The 25,333-nt window shown below is 46.1% G+C and overlaps 1 protein-coding gene across 2 annotated transcripts in view; it reads right to left on the bottom strand.

Moving 5' to 3' along the window:
- LOC133344219 (laminin subunit alpha-1-like) overlaps positions 1–25,333 on the bottom strand; it is a 144,982-nt gene that overhangs the window by 24,378 nt on the left and 95,271 nt on the right. For both annotated transcript variants that reach the window (XM_061554270.1, XM_061554271.1), the window contains exons 33-47: positions 22,282–22,424; positions 22,003–22,101; positions 20,981–21,092; positions 19,494–19,656; positions 17,439–17,649; positions 16,363–16,479; positions 12,876–13,039; positions 8,724–8,862; positions 8,434–8,536; positions 7,261–7,377; positions 6,178–6,360; positions 5,017–5,171; positions 4,035–4,187; positions 1,605–1,738; positions 276–435 (exon numbers count right to left, since the gene is read on the bottom strand). In XM_061554270.1, coding sequence (XP_061410254.1) covers positions 276–435; positions 1,605–1,738; positions 4,035–4,187; positions 5,017–5,171; positions 6,178–6,360; positions 7,261–7,377; positions 8,434–8,536; positions 8,724–8,862; positions 12,876–13,039; positions 16,363–16,479; positions 17,439–17,649; positions 19,494–19,656; positions 20,981–21,092; positions 22,003–22,101; positions 22,282–22,424 — 2,153 coding nt within the window. The remainder of the gene's footprint in view (positions 1–275; positions 436–1,604; positions 1,739–4,034; positions 4,188–5,016; positions 5,172–6,177; positions 6,361–7,260; positions 7,378–8,433; positions 8,537–8,723; positions 8,863–12,875; positions 13,040–16,362; positions 16,480–17,438; positions 17,650–19,493; positions 19,657–20,980; positions 21,093–22,002; positions 22,102–22,281; positions 22,425–25,333) is intronic.

Genomic DNA, 25,333 nt, shown 5'->3' with positions numbered 1-25,333 from the left:
TTTTTAAATTTAATTGTATTTTTTACCTACGTGACTTTACCGAAAAAACCTAAGAGTATGAATCCTTGCAGTCACGAAAGCTTCAAATCTAAAGGTAAACATGTTTCCTCGTAAAAAGTTTCACTTTGTTGCCAGAAAAAGGGGAAAACCCTATTATTATAATATTCGCCTCAACACGCGGAATGGGGGCAATAAAGCACACTGCCAGACGCAGGTGCGGCTCAACGTTCAGTGGCTTTACAAGATGGACCACAGGAGGCGCGTCTCGCCCGCACCTTGACCCCTCCAGTGAGGCCTCCGATGAAGAGCAGAGTGGTCTCGTCCACGTCGAAGGCCGAATTTCCCTCGGGTGACGTCCCGCTGCTGGGCAGCTGGCTCACTCCGCCTCGGTCGCCCTTGAAGGCCCGAATGGAGAGAGCGCCGACCCTCAGGGACCTGGGAACGCATGGAGCCCAATGTATAAACCACGCGCCGTCGGCCCTGGCATTGCAAAGCGTGGACAGATACAGACCGCCGCTGGTGAAAGTTTCACTGCGTCGTGCGCTTTCAGATGGGGTCCTGTGGTGGCCATCATCTGGCACGTTTCTCCCTTCTGATTTTAGGAAGCCACTGGAACTGTGCACTTTTAAATCATGTAGATTGAACACTCATTTCTTTAGAAGAGTTTTTGTTGTGTTTAGTTTATTGTCCTTTCCCCCGCACCTCAAGTTAGCAAGGTTGGCTATGTACGGTGCAAAAGAAGTTCAACACATTTACTGTCATCAATTTCGATTTCACCGAATTTCCACATCACAGGTTTGCCCATTGCTTCCTCTCATCGAATTAATTTCACCTCATCTCCACCATTAGATTAATATATTGTACCGTTGTAAATTGTTTGTAAAGTGCCTTGGTTAAGGCGCTATTTAAATTCCTTTCAGATAAGATAAGTGGTAGCTGAAATAACAGCATGTGCGCTGAGGAATCGCTGCGGTGGGATCATCACGTGACTGGGAGACATTGCTATGTATTTTTCATATTTTTTTTTTTACTTCCTTGTGCTCGGGCATAGAGCACGCTTTGCCTGAATACCAAATTGCTTGCTCAGTAATGTGTTGCAGACACCAAACCAAATATGCACTCCATGTGTGCAAGGCTAAATAGGGAAATGTTGATGTACAGCAGGGAGGAGCGGTGGTGTAGTAATCTTCGCACTGCTCGATTAATCAGCCAACATGAATTGGATTCCCTAACCATTAGGTGACATCCGTGCGTGAGTGCCATATGAACGAGTGCTGGGACCCCCCTTCACCACCCCGACGTTGACCAGAGTGGTGAAGTATGGTCAAACAAACCCCCCCCATGACGGACAGGGTGTTGCGTCGGCTTCATAGAGCAGTGGACTGGCAAGAGGCTGTGAATGATCACTTATTATATATACACACATGGCATGACACTGCACAAGCACCTTCAGGATGAACCGACGTGCATGGTAAATCAAGGTGCACGGGAACGAGCAACAACGACTCTGCGAGGCTGATGCAGCAACCGATCTTATAATCACGAGGTGTAACATCTCTCTAGCGCGCGCGCGCATGAGGCTTTCCCTGACGCAGGTCACATACCTGGTCGCCTCGATGCGATACCAGTTGCCGTCGTTGATGGCCAGGTCCGTGTACTCGACTCGTCCGGGCCCCGAGCCAACGTCCCACACGAGGCTCACCCGGCCTCGCCGCATCTCCACCGCCATGTAGTCCGGCTGCCCGGCGACAAGGAGGGGGCGGCAATCGGTTCGGCGGCTCCCACCTCCCGCGCTCGGTTTGCCACCTTAGGCTGCTTTGCCGAGCGTCTTTAACGTTTTAGCGTTTTTTTTCGATTTAAAGCTTTCGTGACCGCAGGGATTCATCTTCTTGGTTCTTTCGGTAAAGTCACGCAGAAGGGAAATAATAAAGTAATAGAAATGAAACATAATAAAATGAAAAAATAAAAAATTATTTTATTATGTTTTATTTCTATTATTTTATTATTTCCCTTCTACGTGACTTTACCGAAAGAAAAAGTTATAGAAAAAAAACATAATAAAATAAAAAAAATTAAATTTATTTTATTGGTTTATTTCTATTATTTTATTATTTCCCTTCTACGTGACTTTACCGAAAGAAGCAAGAAGTTTTTTGTTTGTTTTACTCTGCGGCACATGTCCGTTCTCCCGCATCTGTTTTTTGCACGTTTTAATTATATTTCAAGAGGAGCCCGGTACAGAGGGGGGGGGGGGAAGGGAGTACAGAAACTCCGTGGACTTGAGTCCCAAACGCTGTGCTCCCGAGTTAGGAGGAAGGGGGGGAGATTAGGCCTCACTGCCCCACCGACAGAGCAGGGAATCTGCATTTTTACATGGGAAGGGAAGGTGAGGGAAGTAGAAATTAAGGGAGCAGAGGGAGCGGAGGAAAGAAGGGGGAAGGGTGGGGGGGGGAATGGGGGTCTCCCGCATGTTATGGTCTCCGCTTTCACCAACCCGCACTGACCAGTGTGGTGAAGTATGGCCAAGTACCAATATGTGCGTGTACGAGTGGTGGTGCAGCGGTTAAGCAGCGCTGCGCTACGAACAAGGCGACACGAGTTCGATTCCCGATTATGGCCAACACCAGCGACAATAAAATAAAAAAACTGGTCCTGGGCCTTTCCGAGGTGAACTCGGCCTCAACAGAGTCACTAGTAAAGGAGGTATCATAGTGTAAAGCTTACCCCGAGCTCTCAATACTCTGATAGTGCGCTGTTTTTGAGTTGTACGCCTTTTGGCGTCATCTGGTCCAACACCAATGGAGACTAGGCTCTAAGGAAAGCTGTCTCGGGTGTGGACCTATCAACTTCAAGGACAGTGCATATCATTACCATTATCAGAGTTGTTTCTTTTTGTTTGCATTTTGACTGCTTGTGTTGCGGTTATTGCAAACATGATGCCTTGTATAAAGATCTTCTTGGTTCTTTCGGTAAAGTCACGTAGAAGGGAAGTAATAAAATAATAAAAATAAAACATAATAAAACAATTCTCACGACGTTTCGGCCACAACGCAAGCAGCCGTCCTCAGGTGAAAACCAGGTCCGTCGAGGCGACAGAGTCTGAATGAAACAGCACACGGGCTTGGAGCATATATATATAAGCTGGGCGCATTGACAAAGGAATTTGCATATCAATAGGAATTTAGCATATTTATGGGAAATGCAGGAATGTGATTAGTACTGCATATGCATGTGCATTATGCAGGATTAACAGCATCAAAGGGAGCTGCAGTTACTGCTGCTGCAGCAGTTGCTGCTGCTGCTGCAGTTTCTGCTGCTGCTGCAGTTGCTGCTGCTGCTGCAAGTGCAGCAGCAGCAGCAAGTGCAGCAGCAGCAGCAACTGCAGCAGCAGCAGCAACTGCAGCAGCAGCAGAAACTGCAGCAGCAGCAGCAACTGCTGCAGCAGCAGTAACTGCAGCTCCCTTTGATGCTGTTAATCCTGCATAATGCACATGCATATGCAGTACTAATCACATTCCTGCATTTCCCATAAATATGCTAAATTCCTATTGATATGCAAATTCCTTTGTCAATGCGCCCAGCTTATATATATATGCTCCAAGCCCGTGTGCTGTTTCATTCAGACTCTGTCGCCTCGACGGACCTGGTTTTCACCTGAGGACGGCTGCTTGCGTTGTGGCCGAAACGTCGTGAGAATTGTTTTATTATGTTTTATTTTTATTATTTTATTACTTCCCTTCTACGTGACTTTACCGAAAGAACCAAGAAGATGAATCCCTGCAGTCACGAAAGCTTTAAATCGAAATTGTATAAAGATGTCAGTTTTGTACCAGTTTAAAGGGTAAAAACCTACTACTAGAGTCACTAGTGTGACGTTTAAAAACATCGCCACCCGGAAGACACTGGCGGCCGGGCGTTCTGCTGGCCACCCACCCCCTCGTGTGCCGGGGCCTTCATTTCGGTGCTCGCCAACAGAACTTGCCCCAAGAGTCTGCTAAGGGCTATACTGGGGGATCTTTGTCTTTGTTACACACGTTCTGGGAGCCTCCCAGGTAGAAGAGCAGGTTGTCTGGCTCCGAGGTCTTCACGTGTAGCACCATGGAGTTGTACGTGAGCTTCCCGTGTGGGATCTCAGGGCGGTACGTCCGCACGCAGTCGCCCGTGCTGGACTGCACGGAGACCTTGATCTGTGATCACATGAGAGGAGAGTCATTCAACACTGAGTTACAGGGACGATGTAAGTAATGAAAACAATAAGGTAGACTGGATGTCAAACATGTACGTAGAACTTATTTCACACCGGACATAGCCAACTAATCGGAGGTGCGGAGAACAGGACAAAAAAACTAAAACACAGAAAGCAGTTCTTAAGAAACACATTTTCAAACTAGATTTGAAAGTGCACAGCTCCAGAAGCTTCCTAACATCAGAAAAAAAATTGCGCAAACTAATTACGCGACAATGTTGGTGAAAGAAAATACATGCGCTGTCCTAAGCGGAACTCCGTCCTATATCTCCAGATATGAATAGGAACATTTTAATGCCAAACACCGGGCGAGACGGAAACAGTTCTAACGACGCAGTGACAAACTCGGAGAAACGGAGAGCTCACCGTGAGGGGATATCGGTGAAGGAAACTTTCATTCACGTCCCAACAGCCCAAACCAGAGGTCGCAATCGGGTATTCGATACCCGTACCCTACCCGATACCCGGCTACCCGTTCCCCCGGCCGGGTACGGGTACGGGTAGGCCGTGAGTCACTGGTGAGTAACCGTCTATCACTCATTTGGGGTAGGGTACGGGTAAGGGTAGGGAACGGATACCCGTACCTGGCCGGGTACCCATTTGTGACCCTGGTACGGCCGGGTACGGGTACGGAATCAAAACCCGTTTGCGACCTCTGGCCCAAACCACCAAGGGTCTACGGAGAAGAAGTTAACAAGCCAATCACGGCCTCGTGCGCCCTTCCCCGGAGGGGGGGGGGGGGGGGGGGCGCCGCATGTCAAGATGCTCACAGAGGCCGCCTGCTTGCGGGCCTGGTTGATGAGCTCCTTGATGACGGAGATGTTCCGCCCGAGGTTGTCCTGCAGCGCTCCGAAGGGCTCCATGCGCTTGGAGAGGCGCGCCGCCCGCTGCTCCACGTCCCGCAGCTTGTCGCTCGCCTCGGCAACTGCGGCGAAACGCGGAGGAGGAAGGCGAAACGATCGTCGGCTCTTCGCCCCTCGTGTGCCCGTGGGCGGTGCCACGCACCGTTTGCCACGATGTCCCACGCTTCGCCCCACGTGTCGGTGGAAGTGTCCCTCGGTTCATCTTCTTGGTTCTTTCGGTAAAGTCACGTAGAATGGAAATAATAAAATAATAAAAATATACATAATAGAATAATTCTCACGACGTTTCGGCCACAACGCAAGCAGCCGTCCTCAGGTGAAGAACAGGTCTGTCGGAAAGACAGAGGACGGCTGCTTGCGTTGTGGCCGAAACGTCGTGAGAATTATTTTATTATGTTCTATTTTTATTATTTTATTATTTACATTCTACGTGACTTTACCGAAAGAACCAAGAAGATGAATCCCTGCAGTCACGAAAGCTTTAAATCGAAATTTTATTATGTTTTAATTTTAATTATTTTATTATTTCCCTTCTACGTGACTTTACCGAAAGAACCAAGAAGATGAATCCCTGCAGTCACGAAAGCTTTAAATCGAAATGTCCCTCGGTTATATAAAGTTGCCGGCTGCTCAGAAACGGAATCTCTATTTAGACGGGAAGAATACAACGGGTTACAGATGTCCAGTTAGCGGGCACGGGTCAGCAACTACTGCTAACTGCCCCTAGCATGAAACGTCGGATAACACGCGATATAAATCGTTTTTTTCTGAATGCCAACGATTTAATTACTAAAGAAAGTTCCTCATCCGACCGCTCTATTGTTACTCTATCCCTTCCGGTCCATCCTTTTTCTCGCTCTCTTCTCCCCCGTTTACATTTTCCCAATTTGTCTCCTCCTCTCTCTCGCTCTCCTGCTCCCTTTGGTTCACAACTGGCGAGCCGGACAATTGTGCGCACACGCTCCCCTCCTGAGTTGTTTGCGTCTTCTTTGCATCGCAATTGGAAATTACATACGCAGTTTACATATTTTAAGATCCCTTCGGGGTCATTTGGTGGGCGGTCCGTACTGTTCTTCGCCGAGTCGTCGATGAAAGCGTTGGCCGAGCGCTCGTTCTCCGCCGCCTTGTCAAGGTGTTCCGACACGTTCATGATCTTCTTGTTGAGGTCCATTGTCTCCTCCAGAACCCCCGAAGCCACCTCGCTCACGCCCTTGGCAGCCTCCATCACCTCCTCCATGGCGCGGCTTGTGTCTAAGGGACATAATATCTAGAACTGTGAATACATATACACACTGTATATATATATATACTTTTGCACAATGCAGTATAAGAACTCCGTTTTGCACCTCCACTTGTTTTTACGCGGTGTACTGGACGATCCATTTGTAGCTCCCACGTTGATTCTGAATGACCTGATTGCTTCTAGATAGGCGATTGGATATTGCACAAGTGATGGCTTTAAGTCTGACAGTGTAAATATATGAATGTGTCGTTGAACCCGCCACCACCCGAAACAGCCAATTAGTAAGGTTTGTCACGTAAACAAAACGTGGCGATCTGTTACCAGTTCAGCACACCGGTGTGTGGAGGAGTAAACCCACGACGTTTACAATTCGAGTACGACGTTTCGCTGGTGATTAACAAGCAGCTTCATCAAGCGATAGCCAGAAATGTGAATTAGCTGATGTACAGGTGTTGATGACATCACCTTTACTCACTCTAATTAAGACCAAAACCTGCTTGTACTCCTCTCTTCTCCCTGCCCCACAGTTACGACCAGCCGTACACCCCTACCCCCACCCCTACACCCACCCCTACACCCCGACCCCGACACCCCTACCCCCACCCCTATCACTACCCAAACCCCTATCACTACCCCAACCCCTCCTGCCAGTTCTCCTACCTGTCACCATGACTACACCACCACTCTCAACAACAACCCCACTCTATCTCAACCACTTTCATCTCGTGTACAATTTTGTAATCGTCGTAGAGCGCCTCGGAAAAAGGTGCTATTCAATAATCTAGACAGGGCGAGACCAGAGAGCTGTAGAGCACAACGACGAGCACTCACGCAGCAGTAACAGCAGTAGTAAGAGATGGCACGGGGCACGTTCGTGTTGGGTACGCGCGTCTTGGTGAAAAACGCACCATTAGGCAGCGAGGCCAGAGATGCCAGGGCTGAGGCCAGCTGCCGCGCCAGAGCCTTGGTCTTGTCCTCGCCGTTTGTCACCTGCATTTTAATGGCCGCCAGGCGGTCAGAAAAGCCTAAACCGGTGGCCCAGACGACAACACGCAGAAGAGGCAATGGAGGATTAAAATCACAGCATCGAATGCAATCAACACAGCAGAGGTCGCAAACGGGTTTTGATTCCTTACCCGTACCCGTCTGCACTAGGGTCGCAAATGGGTACCCGTACCCGTACCCGGCCGGGGGTACCCGTACCCGTACCCGGCCGGGTACGGGTACCCGTTCCCTACCTGTAACGGTACCCTACCCGAAATGAGTGACAAACGGGTACTCACCAGTGACTCACGGCCTACCCGTACCCGTACCCGGCCGCACCAGGGTCGCAAATGGCTACCCGTACCCGGCCGGGTACGGGTAGCCGGGTATCGGGTAGGGGTACGGGTATCGGGTACCCGATTGCGACCTCTGCAACGCAGTGCCCCTGATGAAATGACGGTTGGGATTTGGTAATCTCTTTTTTTTAAATAGACCTTAGCCCGTGATGGAAATTCCATATTTGTATAGCAGGGGTAAAGTTATTCCCAAGTGCAGCCAGTTTTCTCTTTCCACAAAGTTTCTCTCATTTTATCGATCGGACAGAGGGAGCGGCACGTGAACATCCAACCGCCATTTGGATTATCAGCCTTTCAACTACGAGCTTCACGCCCTAAGCACGGCGCTACTTGACCGGTAGTGCGATTACACCACTGATGACATCGCTGTTACATGCATATTACTTTTAAGGTGAAGATGCAGCCTCTTTAGAAGGAAACTCTGGAGAGAAACTCAAGAGGTAATTTGGCCTACTATTACACGCTGGCCAGGTGTCCTGGAAGACGTGGGAATATCCCCACATTAGCCCAACACACACGACCTGCCGATCAACTAACTTGCGGTGCACACATTTACACGGCTGGTGACATGCATATCACCGTGTTGAAGCTAACATTTTAACAAATGAAACCTATTATTCTTAAGCACAAACTTGAAAAACTACGTGAAGCAAGTCACTGCAATTTAGTGGCTGAGCGTTTTAGCACGTAATAAACACGAACCATCCAATGGGCAGGAGTGTCCAGCACGTGCAGGTTTACCGGTGGCCTTGTCATTGAGCTCCTTCGTCTCTCGGAGCAGCTCACTGCTCAGCTGCAGGGACGCCCTCCCAGCCTGCTCCAGGGAGCCAGAGGGACCCACGGCCTGACCAACGAACAAAACACGACCGTCGGAAAAGGGCCTCACCCCGCCTCTGTCAATAACGCACGCACGTTTTAAAATTGCATTCGTACCGCGTTGCAAGATGCGGCGAGAAACGAGCGGCGGGAGCGATCTGACACCGCTCCGGCCGTAATCACGGGGTGTTTGACGAGTTGCGACATGACCGCACCTGAGCAAGCGCCTCGCTGGCCACAGTGTCGGCCTGTTGAGCAGTTTCCTCCGCGTCCGCCACCGCCTGAACGATCGCCCCGTACGCATTCAGAGCAGCCGTCGCATCAAACGTCTGGTTCTTTGTCTCATCAAGAATGCTGCGAAGAAATAAAAAAAAGGGGAGTGCACGGAGAAAATAGGAATATATATGAGCTCTTTCTAGTGTCGGGAGATCACCATAAGCTCGGGAGTATGTGCTGAGATTGGAAACCACAGGCTGTAAACACATTGCTTTGGAATTGCCCCAAATAAATGCAGCGCACTCTAAAATTCGGTGGCGCTATTTATTCAAATTGAAGTTAGCGTTTTTTATATATACACAGATTTCCCCTCGCCGTATGCGGTAGATGCGTTCCAAAAAAACGGGCGCACAAAGCGAAACCGCACGAGACAGCTGCCTTCCGAGTAGCGCACACAGTACACACACAGTACATACACACACACAGTACACACACAGTACACACACAGCACACTACACACACAGTACACACAAAGTACACACACAGTACACACAGCACACACACACAGTACATACACAGTACACACACATAGTACACACACAGTACACACACAACACACTACACACACACAGCACACTACACACACAGTACACACACACAGTACACACACATAGTACACACACACAGTACACACGCAGTACACACACATAGTACACACACAGTACACACGCACAGTACACACACAGTACACACACACAGTACACACACACAGTACACACACAGTACACACATAGCACACTACACACACAGTACACACACACAGTACACACACAGCACACACACATAGTACACACACAGTGCACACACAGTACACACACACAGTACACACACAGTACACACACACAGTGCACACACAGTACACACACAAGTACACACACACAGTACACACACAGTACACACACAGTGCACACACAGTACACACACAGTACACACACAGTACACACACACAATACACACACAGTACACACACAGTACACACACGCAGTACACACACAGTACACACAGTACACACACAGTACACACACAGAGTACACACACAGTACACACACGCAGTACACACAGTACACACATAGTACACACACAGTACACACACACAGTACACACGCAGTACACACACAGTACACACACACAGTACACACAAAGTACACACACAGTACACACACACAGTACACACGCAGTACACACACGCAGTACACACACAGTACACACACACAGTACACACACAGTACACACGCAGTACACACACACAGTACACACAGTACACACAAAGTACACACACAGTACACACACACACAGTACACACACAGTACACACGCAGTACACGAACAACTTTGTCTCACGTCCGACCGCGTAGCCACGTGTGAGTGAATTCACTCCGCAGAGTGAATTTTGGGTAGAAAAATTTGCAACGTCTCACGAACCGAAGCTGCATAAAGCGAGGGAAACCTGTAGGTATACATTTGTATGTACGTTTTACTTTGTGGTGGTATTATGTGAAAACCAAAGTTTCCATCACGAATGGATTTCAATGTTAGAATTTCGACAGTAATTTCAGGTGTCCTCCGGAATCAGGCTACTCTTCCACGCCCCCCCCCAGCCTCAGTACAATTCATTATAGGATGAGTAGCCTGCAGTGGACCTGAATCACAGGACCAGACAGAAAATTATATTTGTGCCAACCTTTTAACGATGCTCCGCGTATTAGAAATGTATCCCAACAGAAAATTGCTAATGAAAGCTGTATTATAATTTACAATGCTTTAAAATAACTCGAAACTCTGTTATTACAGGGTGCGCAACTTTTGAGAAAACGACACAAAATGATCTTGGCAAAATAAGTACCAAAGTGAGATGGCTAGCATTATCCGGAGCTTTTTCTCTGCGAATGGGTTGTCACACAATTTGCAATAAGTGCGATGGCGGTAGATGAAAGCAAAGGCTTAGCATGGGCCAGGTGCACCACATTTTCGCGAGTTACAGAGCCGCCACAGTTATCGCCCATCCACACTTCACATCTTCAAATGCCGGGGGTGGTGGGGGGAGTCAGACATGACCAGAGCGTGTTCTTTTTCGGAATGAACGATGACCGTTGAGTATAATTGGACACTTGTTGAAAAAAACGACGGGCGAAGTGGCAAAATGTGGGTGGTCCCTGTTAGGGTGGGTGCCCAGTGACCTCCTCCCACTTGGCGTCTCGCAGCCGAAGCAAAAAGCACGCAGCCCCTACGGGGGTGAAAGAGGTGGGCAACAGCCGAGCGAGCACCCAACCGGTGCATTTCGTTAAATGTGGCTCTGCTTTCCCATTGATTAATCAATGCACTGCTTACGTAACATGCCAATTAGGAAACTGGAGGTAGAGCTCAACCGCCTGCCTGAACTGGGAGCCAGAACCTGTTTAGATATCACACGCCACCGATGTCAGCCGTAGCGGTGAATGTTACTCAAAAGGCTGAGCTCATAGCAGCAATGTGCCGACCGCTGTTCCACCGCTCATAGCCACAAACCAGTGAAGTGGAAACGTAAATGGTTATTAATGTGCATAAATGACGTATGTTGATTAACTGTGTATAAATTTCGATTTAAAACTATCGTGACTGCAGGGATTCATCTTCTTGGTTCTTTCGGTAAAGTCACGTAGAAGGGAAGTAATAAAATAATTATGTTTTATTTTTATTATTTTATTACTTTCCTTCTACGTGACTTTACCGAAAGAAACAAGAAGATAACTGTGTATAATTCAACCATTAAAATATATCCATTGTAATGTATACAACTACATTACCCCGCCCCCCCACCCGCCTCCCTCTGGTCTTCGCACCCTGACTGGCCCACAAGTGACGTCATCACACCTACCCTTTTATTTAAGACCGTAACAGGAGGATTTCTCCGCAATTCTGGCTGTCGCTTGGTGAAGCTGGTTGTACTTATCAGCGAAACGTCGTACTAGACATTCTAAATGTTGTGGGTTTACTCTCCAACACACCGGTGTGCTGAGCTCAAAACTAATTGGCACGTTCTGTTTACGCGATGGGCCCTACGAAATTGGCTGTGTCGGGTGGCGGCGGATTTTAACACCACATTTATATTTACGCGATCTAATCCAGAACACACCTCCATTATGGCCAATGGTTATGCCCACTGATGCTCGCCAGTCGTTGCTGTGACCTGCAGCTCTTACAGCCAGCCATGTACACGTCTCACAACATGTGAGAAAGTGCCACCTCCCCCCCCACCCACCCACCCCGGTGTGTCTATAACAAAGGTCACTTGATCTTTATGGCCGAGGCAAATTCAATGTTTATTTCTGGGACACTATTTTTTCCAGGGGTGTACTTGACTCCGCGACTGGGGGTACAAATCGATCTGAAATAAGTGCCACACTCCGCGCTGTCGAAACGCAGCGACGACGATTGCGCTGAAACCCTGAACGCTCGTACGCACAGTAGTACATCGTGTACAGCTCGTCGAGATGAGTCGATTGCCGCATAGCCGACCATCAACAGACTAAAAATGACTGCATCGCGGACATTATGCAGGGTACCGCCATAAGGTTCACTTGAATAGCTCTCAGAAGCAATTGTTCGACATCTTTCATTCTCTAAGCCGCACGGCGCGGGCGCGCAACTACCCCGATTTACGTCTCCCCCTTTTTTTACATCGTTTCTCACAAATACATCGTCACTTTATTCACACCACGACCCTGTTTCGTTATCCGTTGCCTCGGCCTTTGCCTCCACCTTACCTTGCAAATCTCTTCGATTGGACCTCGTTTCGATAATCGTCGTCGCAACTTTTCAGGAAGCCATCCCCGACGTAGACCGGGACATTAATTTACGTTATATTGTTTCTAGATTTGAAGCTTTCGTGACTGCAAGGATTCATATTTGTAGGTTTTTTCGGTAAAAATTAAAAAAACGTGTACATGGCTTTTACTTTTATTAACTTAAATTTTTTACCTACGTGACTTTACCGAAAAAACCTAAGAATACGTTATATTGTCTCGCGGCTACGACGACAGCAAACAAAAAAGCCGCTAACTACCACGAAAGGCGGGTGAGGCCTAGCAACGCAGGCCACGTGACCCGGCTCACCGGGAAAGCTGTGCGGCCAGTGCCTGCATGGCGGCCGAGTGATTCTCGGCGCGGAACACGAGCTCGATGAGCCCCTTCTCGCGCAGCGCCATCACCGTCGCGTCCACGCGGTCCCGCAGTTTGGGCGCCGCTGTGTCCAGACGCTCCTGGTCGAGCTCCGCTTGCTGCGTCAGGAAGGCGTGCGAAATGCACCGCGTGCGCGTTAACAGTTCTATCTCTAGTAGTAGTAGGTTTTTACCCTTTCATCTGGTACAAAAACTGACACCTTTATGCAAGGGGTCATGTTTGCAATAACCACAACACAAGCAGTCAAAATGCAAACAAAAAGAAACAACTTTGATAATGATAATGATATGCACTGTCATTGAAGTTGATTGGTCCATACCCGAGACAGATTTTCTTAGAGCCTAGTCTCCATTGGTGTTGGACCAGATGACGCCAAAAGGCGTTCTATCTCTACACAGAATGTGGGTAATGTCAGCGTGCGTGCGAGTGTGCGTGTTTGAGTGGTGGAGTAATGTTTTTACCCGCACTGCGCTACGAACCCGGCAATCCCGGTTCGATTCCAGCCCACGGCCGCTAACAAGTGGGATATATTTTAACTGGTCCTGGGCCTCCCCTCTAGGTAGACTCAGCCTCAAAAGAGTATATGGAGCTGTGTGTAAACATCGCCACTTGGGAGACAAAGGTAGCTAGGCACGGTGCTGGTCACCCATCCCCTCACGAGCCGTGCCGGCCTTGATAGGTGCTCGTTAACATCACTTGTCCCAACAGTCTGTTAAGACCATAGAGGGGATCTTCGTCTTTTTTGTGTTTAATATGCAATATAAATATTATGCATGATATCAATGCATTATACATACATGTGCATTTGTGTATATGTGTGCGGGTGAGATGCGTGCTTGGAAATAGATTGAGAGAGAGAATGAGGAACACGTGGATTAAATAATATGCACGAGTTAGAGGCATCGTATGGACTGATACAAAAAAAACGTAAGTGAGCTTAAGTAGAACAATTTTTGCGAAGGGATGGTAGCTAGTCTTTGAGGGTAATGATGGATGTGGCAACTAAAGGAGAGAAGACCAATGGAGAGAACAGAGGATATCTGATAAAAAAAATTGAGTGAAGACATCAACTCATCTGCAGGTGCTAGATTATGTTGCAAAACTCAGCTGGTGATGGTTCTTCTTGGTTCTTTCGGTAAAGTCACGTAGAAGGGAAATAATAAAATAATAAAAAATAAAACATAATAAAATAATTCTCACGACGTTTCGGCCACAACGCAAGCAGCCGTCCTCAGGTGAAGACCAGGTCTGTCGGGGAGACAGACCTTGGTCTTCATCATTCTTATTATTTTATTACTTCCCTTCTACGTGACTTTACCGAAAGAACCAAGAAGATGAATCTCTGCAGTCACGAAAGCTTTAAAGCTGGTGATGGCTTGGGGAGGCCCTCATCCAGCAGTGGCTGATAAATAGTGATGACGACATGTGTGTGTGTGCGCGAGTACATGTGTGTATGTTAAACACACATAGGTGCTCGCTAACAGCACTTGCTCCAACAGTGTGTTAAGGTTATACGGGGATCTTCATTTTGTCTTTGTATGTTAATGTGTGGAGACGAGTAATTCAAAGGGCGAGACGCATGATCTCATACTGTTGAAGTCCATGGGTGTTTTCGAGTTCCAATATCTTCCCAATTTGGCAATAACTGTTCAAATGCATGTAAATAAATGTGTGTGTTATGAGCATATTGTGATTAATTTGATTGATAAACTGACAGATTGTGGTGAGAGTAACTCGTAATGAAATGTATACATATACAACAGTTGTCAGTAACATGTTTTTGCGAAACAAAATATACTCTAAATAATAGGAGCTCACATCAAAGACAGCTGAAACAGTTCACTTAATAATAATTTTCTAGTTTCCGGACAAATCGCAATTGCTGTACAGTATTACATCTTCATAATGGGAGCCACCTGGAAAATCAAGGGAAGGCCTCATTTTTGCCCCAACGTTTCAACAAATATGTCACGCAGGAAATATATACAATATAAAGTATGATGTACACAACAGTTAAAGTATGTATATTCTTGGTTCTTTCGGTAAAGTCACGTAGAAGGAAAAAAAAATTTCACGACTTTTCGGCCACAACGCAAGAAGCCGTCCTCAGGTGAAGAAACAGAGCTGTCGGAAAGACAGCGTCCTAAACATCGTGAGAATTTTATTTAGTTATGTTTTATTTTATTATTATATTATTTCCCTTCTCCGTGACTTTACCGAAAGAACCAAGAATATGAATCCCTGCAGTCACAAAAGCTTTAAATCGAAATTTAAAGTTAAAGTATGTTCCATAGTTCTACAGGAAATGCTAGACGTATAACGAAATAAAAACACTGTAAATGTTAAAAGTGCAGCCTTTAAACTACTTTCTTAGGCCACTGATGGTGGACGGGGGAACTTGAATAGCCTCTCTCTATGGTATTTGGTCTACTCTTCCACACTGGCCATGAATAATTGGAACAAGATGGAATTACCAACACCACACATGACCTTCAGTACACACAGAGTGCTTGCCACGAATAAACCACGATACCTTGCTGATCTCATCAAGGAGCACAAACCATCACGCAAACCCCGGTCATCCTCGCAGCGGCTTTTGGCTGGCCATCGAACAAAGACGGTCACTGCATCGCGCACTTTCAGACGCGCTTTTGCGGCCGTCTGGAACGCTCTTCCTTCCGATATTAGGAAGCCACTGGAGCTGTGAACTATTACATCTAGAATTGACATTTAATTTCTTGAGACCTGCTTTTTGTTTTTTGGTTGTTTTACTTCCTCGGCACCTCCGATGAGCACGGTTGGCTACGTACGGTGCGAAAGAAGTTCAACATACGTACGTGCTGCTGGATCGACAAACTGCAGTGTTAATTCTAGATTTGAAGTTTTCGTGACTGCAAGGATCCATACTCTTTGTTTTTTTCGGGAAAGTCACGTAGGTAAAACGTATAAAATAAATTAAAATGAAAACTAACAAATTAAATCACGACGTTTCGGAAGCAACACAAGCAACCGTCATCAGGTGTAGACTGCTCCAGCAAAATAAAAAAAACTGCAGTGTGCCCATTTACACTGCTGGGTGTACAGCGGAATGGCAGGGGGGGGTTATGAAACTTGTGCCACTGTTTGAGCTGCCACGTGAGCCGGTTGAACAGACCACCTATGTGCGCCAGCCTTTGCACCATAGCAGCACCCAAATATACAAGGTACGAACGGTTATACATGGTCCACAATCATATTGCAAATGTTGGAATGAAATTCAAGATTTAAAAAAAGCATAGTATAGCAAACATGCCAGATCTTCCTGACATTCTCATAATGTGTTTATATTTCCTTGCTAATAGAACCTTGATATGCGGTCGTACGTAGGTGTTTTATGGATTCAAATTGCAGTGCAATGGGCGTAATTTTAACAAAATTTTACCTTAAGCAGCTTATCAATTTCATGAATTGCTTGCTTGACATTGCCGAGGATCTTCTCCCCCTGGGAAATCATCTCCTTGGTCGAATTCAAATTTGTTTCAAGCGTTGCACTTTTGTCCTGCAGAGAGAATAATCATGGTATTAGTTAGGCGTGTATCATGTACAAAAAAACGTGTTCAGAACTTTTGGGCACACGACTATTCACCCTGGTCATGATTTAGTGAATTGTAAACAAATTGCTTCAATAATGTTTTCTTCTTGTTGAGATTGTGGTGAATGTAGGGCAACTAGTGGCTGCAGAAATCTAATAAATCAATTACATATAACATACACAAAGACATGACTAACATCCAGCCACTTAGTCCACCAAATGATGAAGGAATCCCTGTACTATATAACTCATGGGGCTTTTTGACTGTACATAACCATAATGGTCAGTGCAGGTGTGGTGAAGGGGGGGTGGAGAGAAAGGACCAGTGCTGATATCACTCCCAACTGATGCGATAGTCATGGGCAGAAATTAAACTCAGGTAGGTGGGTTCAAGCGCAACGCACTAGCCACTATAAAAGATGAAGATCTCCCGTATAGCATTAGCAGACTGTTGAGGCAGGTGCTGTTAGCGATCACCTATAAAGGCCGGGACGGCACACGAGGGAGTGGGTGGCCAGCACGATGCCCGATCACCTTTGTATCCCTTCTGGAGATGTTTACACACTGCACCAGGTACTCATTTGAGACTTAGTCGACCTAGGGGAGGCCCAGGACTGGTTTAGAAAATTGCCACTGGGTGTTGGCCATGAGCGGGTACCAGGTTCATAGTGCAGCGTGCTAACCGCTATACTACAGCTCTCCGCACAACACCACCACCACCAAACGTCACTTACAATTTATACCAAATTAAAATTAGATATGAATGCAGGCATGACTCAATGATGTATCGTGACCATAATAATACATTGTAATTGACGAATCAATGCATCTTCACATGCTCAATTACTGTGGCAATACAGATGGCATGTATTACAAGCTTGCTAAACCGGACACTGTTGAGATTGACACATAGGTAGGTGGATCACCTTTAGCTCGACCAGGCTTTTGTTGTTGCTCTGGTTGAGCTCATTGGCCATGGCGGTGGCTTCCTTGGCCTCGTTCAGGATCCTCTGCAGGTCCGACAGGCGGTTGAAGACTTCCCACAGCAGGTCCGACACGTCCTGGGCCAAGCCCTCGTTTGCCTGGCGAGGCTGCTCAAAGGCCTGCTTCACCTTGTCTAGCAGCTCTCTGGATTTCCTGCGCGAAGAACACCATCAAAACCAGAAAAAAAGTCAACGCGAAATTTCTCACGGTTGTGCCGTCTCGACCTCCAATGCTATTGCAGGTTGTGCCGTGTGATGTGATATTCTGCACGATGTACAATGTTTCGCTCCGCATGTTGGGAGCTTCTTCAGGCAATGAATTGACGGTCAGTTCCTGAAGAAGCTACCAGCCCACAGCGCAGAATGTTGAACGGCGCGCAAAAACAACACGCTGTGAAACTCAACAAACACACCGGAGGGCTGTACATGTTGGTGTTTTGCACAGATGTTATTTAATTATGCCAGCTATAAACATCTACTTTTTTTTGCCAATGCTAAGTGCTGCAGAATGCGCTATCGTGACTCGACAATGATCCACTGCAATATGACAGCTGAAATGGCACAAATATTTGCTCAGATTTTTCATGAATTTAGTAATATTGTCCTCCGAGCAGAGAGATTACTGAAAGAGAGTCACATTATCTAGCCGAGATATCCGATAATCATGGCATTTTACCACAGGACTGCAGATGCATAAACTATTTGGGTCTATCAGCCTGTTGGAAACTATTGTTCCAAAGCATAATTTTATTCTATATTCACGCGAAAAAATACAGAACCTTGTTTATAAACGTATCCCGCAACAATCGAAAAAAAAATGTTGGACATGGATCAAACACATCCAATGAAGTGATGAAGTGAGCCACGTGGGAACGGCCCTCGTATTTGAACCGAGATGTAAACACACGGCGGGGAAGAGCCACACGTGGCAGAGGGGTGGGCAGAGGCAGAGACGAGCATATTAGGGAGAAAGGCAGAAGACATTGGACCAAACGGAAACGGCACGTACTTGCCAGTCGGAAAGCAGTGAAGGAGATGTTTGGCACGGGGAGCTCAAAACCGCCACTGGCGGAGACAGTGGGGGGGTTGGGGTGGCACGTGCCCCCCCAATGATCCGATCGAAATCCCTAATTTCGATCGGATCATTGGGGTTTATTAGTAATAAATCGGCATTTTGTGACCCCCACTTGCCACTGTGTAGCATATTATTAAGTGCCAGGGACTCTATGAGATGATAGGACAATAGCCTGAGTCCATAATTGGCAGTAAGTGACGGCAAAGTAGTTATAAGTGACTCAGAATTGTGCGCAGTTGCGTATCCAGTACACGACTTCCCTGAAGGCACTCACCTTCAGCGAGCGCGATGCCGATCACACACACGGTTCGAATTCGACCCTCGATCGATGGCTGTGCCATCGTCGCACACGTGTCGAATAAAAAGCAAGGGACAACTCCTCACTTACTAACAACTCCTATTATTTTTCATTGCTGGAGGGGTTGCCCCCCCCACCTGAAAATCCTGGCTCCGCCATTGAGACCGCGGTCCGTAAACACAATGCTGGGAAAGCAAGAATCGCGCACAGAGATGTCGCATTGCACGTAAACGCCCAATTAATGCACGTCCTTATGTGTCCATGCATAAGGGCGTGCATTAATGGGGGAGTGGTAGTGTAGCGGTTAGCACGCCGTGCTATGAACCCGCTGACGGCCAACACCAGTGACGATTATCTGAATCGGTCCTGAGCCTCCCCTAGTTCGACGCAGCCTCAATCGAGTACCCGGTGCAATGTGTAAAAACTTCGTCACTGGGGAGACAAAGGCGGCCGGGCGTGGTGCTGGCCACCCACCCCCTCGTGTGTGCCGTGCCGGCCTTCGTAGGTGCTCGCTAACACCACTTGCCCCAACAGTCTGTCAAGGCTATACGGGGGATCTTTGTCTTATGCATAGCAGTTGGGGGCAGGTGGGTTGCGGTGGGGGGGGAATGTCCGTCCTGCTGACCCGAGCTCCTTGTTGGCTACGTCGCGCTGCCGGGACAGGCTGACGGCGCGGATCTCAGCGACGAGCCGCTCCATGTCGGCGAGCGCCCGCGGCACCGTGCCGCCGCCGCCATCCTCGCCGCCCACCGCCAGCTCGCGCAGACGGCTCGCGTTCCCCACCAGCTCTGCGGTAGGAATGTGTGGAAATGAAAAAAGCACCGGCGATGGAGGTGACGTAGCAGCCCTGCAATTGTTTGAGCACGGCCACCGCTGGCTAAAAGGCCCCCAAATAGTAGGAGCCGAGGGTATTTGGTCTACTCTTTGCATGTTGGCCAGGCGTCTTGTAAGAAGTGAATATGCAAGGAACTTTACCCACACCACGAGCGACCTGCCGATTGACTCCCTGTGGTACCCATTTATGGTTTTGGGTGGAAAGGAATGTGTGTGTGTGTTGAACTTCTTTCGCACCGTACGTAGCCAATCGTGCTAATCGGAGGTGCAGGGGAAGGACAACAAACTAAACACGAAATTAGTTTTCAATGGAGAAAAAGAGACTGAAATGTAGTCATGTAAGAGAAAAGATCTGCAGATGAATTTGCTTTTATAACGTCTTTCTTGAGGATCTGAATGTTTGCCGACATCAGGTCCATCTCATTTATTTTTTCATGAATTTGGGGCTCCTTGAGCTGCTTGGGGTTCGAAGCTTTTGCCGCGATCGCCAATGTCCTGCACTGCCACTGCTAAGGAGATGCGGTTGCTACTGTGCCATCGAACAAAGACGGTCACTGCATCGCGCCCTTTTGAAATGTGCTTCTGTGGCCGTCTAGAACGCTCTTGCTTCCGATATTAGGAAGCTACTTTTAAATCTAGATTGAAAACTGATTTCTTTAGAGGGAACAAAAAAAACCAATGAATACCAATTGAATGATTACCAATCTATATAATTACAATACCCTCCCCCTCTATGCCTCGAATCACTGCACCAGATTGAATTGAATTAAATGATGACGTCACCCTGATGCTGCTTTATTTAAGACCGGGAGCAACAGGTGAGCTTCACCATTCTTGCCCGATGAAGCTGATTGTAATTATCAGTGAAACGTCGTACTCAAATTTTCAAGTGCTGTTGATTCTCTCTTCAGCACACTAAAGAAGTTAATTATTTTGTCCTTGAAAAACGTGACACATTTTTTGCTGTTTGGCCGTGTCGGGTGGTGGAGGGTTGCGACACATTTATAGATAACGAGATCTGACCCAAAAACCTATGTTATGAAGAATATTGGTCACGAAAGCCTACGTGTTAAATTGATTTCTTTAGAACTGATTTTTGTGTTCAGTTTGTTGTCCTTTCCCCGCACCTCCGATTAGCATGGTCGGCTACATACGGTGTGAAAGAAGTCCAACGTACATGCATACAAGGCTGGTAGGATGTCGGGCAGTGGGCTGACCCTGGTATGCCTGCGTGTTTGCGTGCATATATGCGTGTGTGTGTGTGCGTCTGCGCGTTACCCAGAGCGGCGTTCAAGGCGCTGCGTACGCTCGCCAGCAGCGCCCCAGCGCGCTCCTGCGTCTCACGCAGCTGCTGCTCGGTCGCACGCGCCTCCTCCAGCACCCGTGTGGCCTGCAGAACAAGCGCATTGATTCAGTGGGGGGAGGGGGGCTTTGTTTATCCCCGAAATTTAGATATATATCGCTGGAGCGATGATATTTGCTCCTGTGCAGATATGGCAAAGTTGCAGCCCTGCTACTGTTTGCTCACGCTACTGCTGCCAGTACGGCCTCGGCTATAAAGAGCTCTGGGGAGCCGCCTCTAAATGGTATTTTGGCCTCCTCCGTGAAGCAGGCCAGACATCTTGGATGAGGTAGAAGAACCCACACTTGACCCCACCACACACCTGCCAATTGACTTACTCTTTGGTTCTTTCGGTAAAGTCACGTAGTTATAAGTAAAATTGTGTTGCGATCGAAACGTCGTGATTTGTTTTATTTTATTGTATTTATAACTACGTGACTTTACCGAAAGAACTAAAGAGTATGGATTCCTGCAGTCACGAAAGCTTCAAATCTGGGACACCTATTTGGTATGGGTGGGGAGAGAATGGCAGGGGCGATTCAAAGCACCTGCCCATTCTCAACAAACTTTTACCTGCTTTAAAGCCAATCAATCATTCACGGGTATCTATACAACCAATGTACAGGTATAGCTATAAAGACAAATTCACCTCTGTATGTCACATCATTATTTTGAAACATCTGAAACATGCAAACGCTTTAAGGTTTGATCACTTGCCACTGTAATTAATTTTCACAAAAAATGTAATATAATTATTCACCCAATCCTACATATTGAAAAAAAAAATGCTCGATATACGTGAGCAATCTGTGAGCAGTATTAAGCGTATATATAATAGTGTACATTTTGAGTGGGCTTTGCAAGTGGTTTTGCCAAGTGGCCTGCTGGAGATTAATGGTAAATAATGTATAAAAGTCAAATTTACGGCCAACAGGTCAAACGCCATCAGCAAACTCACCCGGCTATCAAAGGCATCGATTTCTCCGATAACATCAGCCACTCCCCGAGTAGCAGCATCTGTCATCTGGGACGGTGGCTTCTGTGATTTAAGCTGATCCTGCAAGTAGATGTATAAATTGTTAATTATACCATATGGCATCCGTTCATATATAACAAACAAAAAAAAGACATTTGAAAACTTTCAAACGTTGCAAGCAATATTGATGCTTTGCCAGAACAGAGTGAACTGGATAAGTGAGGTACATTTAGCGGCACCACATATCACGACCACACTTGCCCCAAGCGTTCGGGTCATGTTCGCGAACTCTTCGAGTCGTGAGTACGGAGCAGGGATGAGGCCGGTGAGGTTGACATGCATCACGCTCACAGCAAGCACATCCAGGTCGTTGAGAAGCAAGCCCGTGCAGTCGTCATTACAGGCTGGAGGGAGAAGGTTGGCGATGCAGAAGCAGTGACTCGCGCAACACAAATGTACAAAATTAATGCGACGCAAATTACAAACACGGCATTATACTTCTAGATTTGAAGCTTTCGTGACTGCAAGGATTCATATTCTTAGGTTTTTTCGGTAAAGTCACGTAGGTAAAATTTTTTTTATTAATAAAAGTACAACTATTACAGGTTATTGATAGACAGCCAGTTTGTTGTTTTACCAGTTTTAGTTTTTACTTGTTTTTACTTGCTTTCTTTTTTCACACTTTTGTTATGTATGCTAGGTGTTAGTTACAAACTGCACCTCTCCATAACAAAGGCTCAGTCTTTTGTTATGCAGTCTATTCTTAGTCTTAAGCCTCACCTTACCATATTAACAAAAAGTGTGCCGTTCCTGGCCCTTCCTCCCTCAACCATTATATATACGGGGTGGTATTTCTTGTGATCTCTCATTTACTTGATACAGCTGTCGTGGCTGTGACGGTTCCACCTGAAGACGGAGGCTTGTGTTGCTTCCGAAACGTCGTGATTTTTTTTTTACTTTTATTAATTTAAAATTTTTACCTACGTGACTTTACCGAAAAAATCTAAGAATAAGGCATTATACCATTTGCAAAGGCATTTGAAGAAATTGCGTGCGACTTTGTAACCCCACACCTGCATGTTTTATAGGTTAGATTCTAAACTCTTTGGTTCTTTTGGTAAAGTCACGTAGGTAGAAAAACAAAATATTCGAGGCTGCATGAATAATAAAATAAATCAAAAGCAAATCCAGCAGTATTCAAGCCAGGGCATGCTTCCCAGCAATTTAAAACATGCCCGTGTGATGGGTGCCAGATGGTCCATCGTGAATGTACTTGGATTTTTAACTCATTAAAGAAGTCAACAGTCCCACTGCTGAGTAACAGGCAGAGCTGTTCGAACTACAAGTTAATAAATATACGTGGATATGTGCTTCACGACGCCAAATAAATCAAAATGTTTCAAGATATAGGCCCAGTAGGATCCACAAGGGCCCATACGTTGATTGAACGAAAATTAGTTTTTAAATTGATGCAGAGGCAGACTCGTCTTTATTAATTTATAACTCAATCCACCATAGAAATACAAAATGAGTTTTGTTCAGACTGCAGATTAATATTTAAACTTATAAGCCAAGAGCTGGGAGTTGGAATTGAATAGGTATTTTAACATTGCGTCGTGAATAATAAGGCATCCATCGCTGAAAGATTTACCACCGATGGCTCTAGTTGTAAGTGCAGGGTTAACAGGGTTAATTTTGTTCCTGAAATTAGTGACGAAAATATGAATTTACAAAAGTTCTTATTTTCATCAACGATGACTATGGGGGTGCATGAAAATCATGCAGCATGACGATAGCTTTGACTGCTCACCACATGCATCACTAACTATGAGACTAAATTAGCGAGCCTCAATAAAGATGCCGATTAAGATAACTTAGTTATGGTATTTAAGACCGCAGTGTACTCAGGAAAACCAAAAATAGCAATTGGCCTCATATATAATTATATACAAATTTACAGAGTTTACCGATTGGCTGAAATGACATCAAGTTCACCGACTCAAGGCAGACTAAGTGTTTGACTACTTCAGTCGACTCGACTAAGAGAGCATCCAAATGAAATCCACACACTCTCTGGCTCAACTCAAACTCAACAGGTGGTCGTCAATCAAACTAGGACGAGAACTAAAATAACCGTAAATAAAATGCCGACTGAATTAACACTGGCCGTGGTTTACACCATTGGAACCTCATTTGCCAGTAAAAAATATAATTGGTTTTTTACCCTTCTACCTGGCAAATATCTGTTGCCATATAGACGGGTAAAAAAACAATTAACACTGGCCGTGGTGTTCAGGAGCCAAAGTGCTGCCCCTTTCTGGCAAAAGAAAAGGTGTTAAAACACCAAACAGAAGCCATTTTTCAACGGATCCTGTCTGCATTAACCACACGTACTTGTGGTGAACATGCAAAAAAAAACATGCTCTGATCACACTGTGTAACATTTTTTTTGTTCCTGTGTAGTAAGTGTTATTTACCAATTGTTTATGCCTCAAAAGTACAGAAAATGGGTATTATTCCCCACAAACTTTGCTTTTGTGACCAGGACAGTGATATTTTGAAATTTACCTATTTTCAATGAGAAAACCGGCGATTGTGTCTTTTCGTTCACATAAAGTCAGAAAAAAACAACATGAATCAAAATTAACATGTATTTATATTCAAGTAATACAAAAATGACCACAAAATTTAGAAGTGAGTAGTTTTTCGAGATTTACGATTATACTGTAAATCACTTTCACGAATCAGCCCCAAAATGTAGTCTCCCATCATGTTCTCGTTATACTGTCCTTGGTAGCGGTGTTCAAAGTCCAGTATATTACAAAATAACACTTACTACCTAGGAACAAAAATTGTGTTACATAGTGTAATATATGCATTGTCTTTAAAACTGATTGGTCCACACCAGAGGCAGCTTTCTTTGATTCCTTAAAAAAAGGGATTCCTCGAAAAAAAGGATCCCGTTTGGTGTTTTAACATCTTAACACCTTTTAATAATTGCCAGAAAGGGGTAAAACCTATCGTGATATTTTGATACTGCCAAGAAAGAAACTGATTGGTCCACACCAGAGACAGCTTTCATTGATACCTTGAAAAAAGGGATTCCTTGAAAAAAAAGGGATGCCGTTTGGCGTTTTAACATCTTAACACCTTTTTTATAATTGCCAAAAAGGGGTAAAAACCTATCGTGATATTTTGATACTGCCAAGAAAGAAACTGATTGGTCCACACCAGAGACAGCTTTCTTTGATTCCTTGAAAAAAGGGATTCCTCGAAAAAAAAGGATCCCGTTTGGTGTTTTAACATCTTAACA

The sequence above is a fragment of the Lethenteron reissneri genome, chromosome 19 (genome assembly GCF_015708825.2).
Source record: "Lethenteron reissneri isolate LAM-NWPU_2019-01 chromosome 19, ASM1570882v1, whole genome shotgun sequence".
Classification (NCBI taxonomy): domain Eukaryota; kingdom Metazoa; phylum Chordata; class Hyperoartia; order Petromyzontiformes; family Petromyzontidae; genus Lethenteron; species Lethenteron reissneri.
Note: the sequence above shows the minus strand (reverse complement) of the source record. Positions and strands in the feature narration are given on the sequence as shown.